Source organism: Sinocyclocheilus grahami, unplaced genomic scaffold (genome assembly GCF_001515645.1).
Source record: "Sinocyclocheilus grahami isolate Dianchi unplaced genomic scaffold, SAMN03320097.WGS_v1.1 scaffold692.1, whole genome shotgun sequence".
In the NCBI taxonomy this organism is placed as follows: domain Eukaryota; kingdom Metazoa; phylum Chordata; class Actinopteri; order Cypriniformes; family Cyprinidae; genus Sinocyclocheilus; species Sinocyclocheilus grahami.
Window position 1 is genome coordinate 391,427 of NW_015505871.1, and position 1,176 is coordinate 392,602.

A 1,176-nucleotide genomic window follows, 5' to 3' on the forward strand; every position below is an offset into this window, starting at 1 on the left:
TCCAAACAAAAAAAAAAGTGTCAAATCAAAATGTATCAATTTCTGCTGAATAAAAGTGTCAATTAAATGTTTGTGTATTCAAATTCAAATTATTATTGTTTACAAAAAACTACCTGAAACTTATTTTATACACACACACACATTTTATTATATTTTATTATAAAATATTAAATGTTTATTTCTTTTTTACACAATGATATTTTTCCAAAAATTACATTTCAAAATCAAATATATTCTTTACTTTATTTAATAGTATTTTTACACAATTATAACAATTATATATATATTCTTCGCAAAAATTACGTTACAGAAACATAGCACGTTATTTAAACAATTTAAGGTTTAAGTAAAATTTTTTTATCATCTCATCTTTATTACTGATAATAAAGAGTTTTGAATCTCACCCACCTGCCTGTCATTTTTCTCTCCCAGCAAACCTTTGCTCCCTGCTAGTCTGCCTGGCTCACATCTAATGCATATTTATTCCACATGAATCTTGCTCATGGATCTTTTGTATGCTCTAAATTGTCCCGAGTCTTCCAACAATCGGTCCATTCAGGAGCGCTTGATTGGGTTTGCCTTGTCTGCCGTGGGAGAGGGTCGAGCCGAGGGCATGAAAGGAGAAAACGCAAGAACGCACAAAGCCTGTTGTGTTGTTGTTTGTGGGAGCATTTATTGTAGCAATTGGTGCTTTGAAAATGTGTTGTTGCATCGATGGATTGGAATTCAGAGCAGTATTTCATTGCAATACTGGATATTTGAAGAAAAAGTGCATGCAAATCTTGCATACTTCTTAGGATTTTCAGGATAATTTGAGTGGTTTCTTATTGGCCCAATCAAAAACCTTTATCTCTTTTCTCGGTGCATTATGAGTGTCCTCTTCTCTTTCCTCCCCTGTTCCGTCAGTGTTACTGTGATTGTGGTTGCTACAGTGATAGAACAAAGTACCATGGCCCCTGGAATGCTGGGAAAGAATGTGTCCGGGGGGATATGAGAGAATGAACCAGACCGGCTCTGATAACAAGTGCTGGAACAGAAGAAACGTACAATACTAAACCCTCTGATGACCCTCAACGCGTTTTTTCGGCCGCTTCAATGCTGCTTCATAAATGATAGGCAGATATTGCTGCATATACTAAGGATTCTTGGTATCTGTGTGTGTGTGTGTGTGTGTGT

At 35.7% G+C, this 1,176-nt stretch overlaps 1 protein-coding gene across 1 annotated transcript in view; it reads left to right on the forward strand.

Moving 5' to 3' along the window:
• Nucleotides 1-1,082, forward strand: part of LOC107559585 (protein FAM102A-like) — a 17,119-nt gene extending 16,037 nt beyond the window's left edge. The window contains exon 2 of the mRNA XM_016243468.1: nt 907-1,082. Within this exon, the coding sequence (XP_016098954.1) occupies nt 907-994 (88 nt within the window). The 3' untranslated portion in view covers nt 995-1,082. The remainder of the gene's footprint in view (nt 1-906) is intronic.
• The last annotated feature ends 94 nt before the right edge of the window (nt 1,083-1,176 follow it).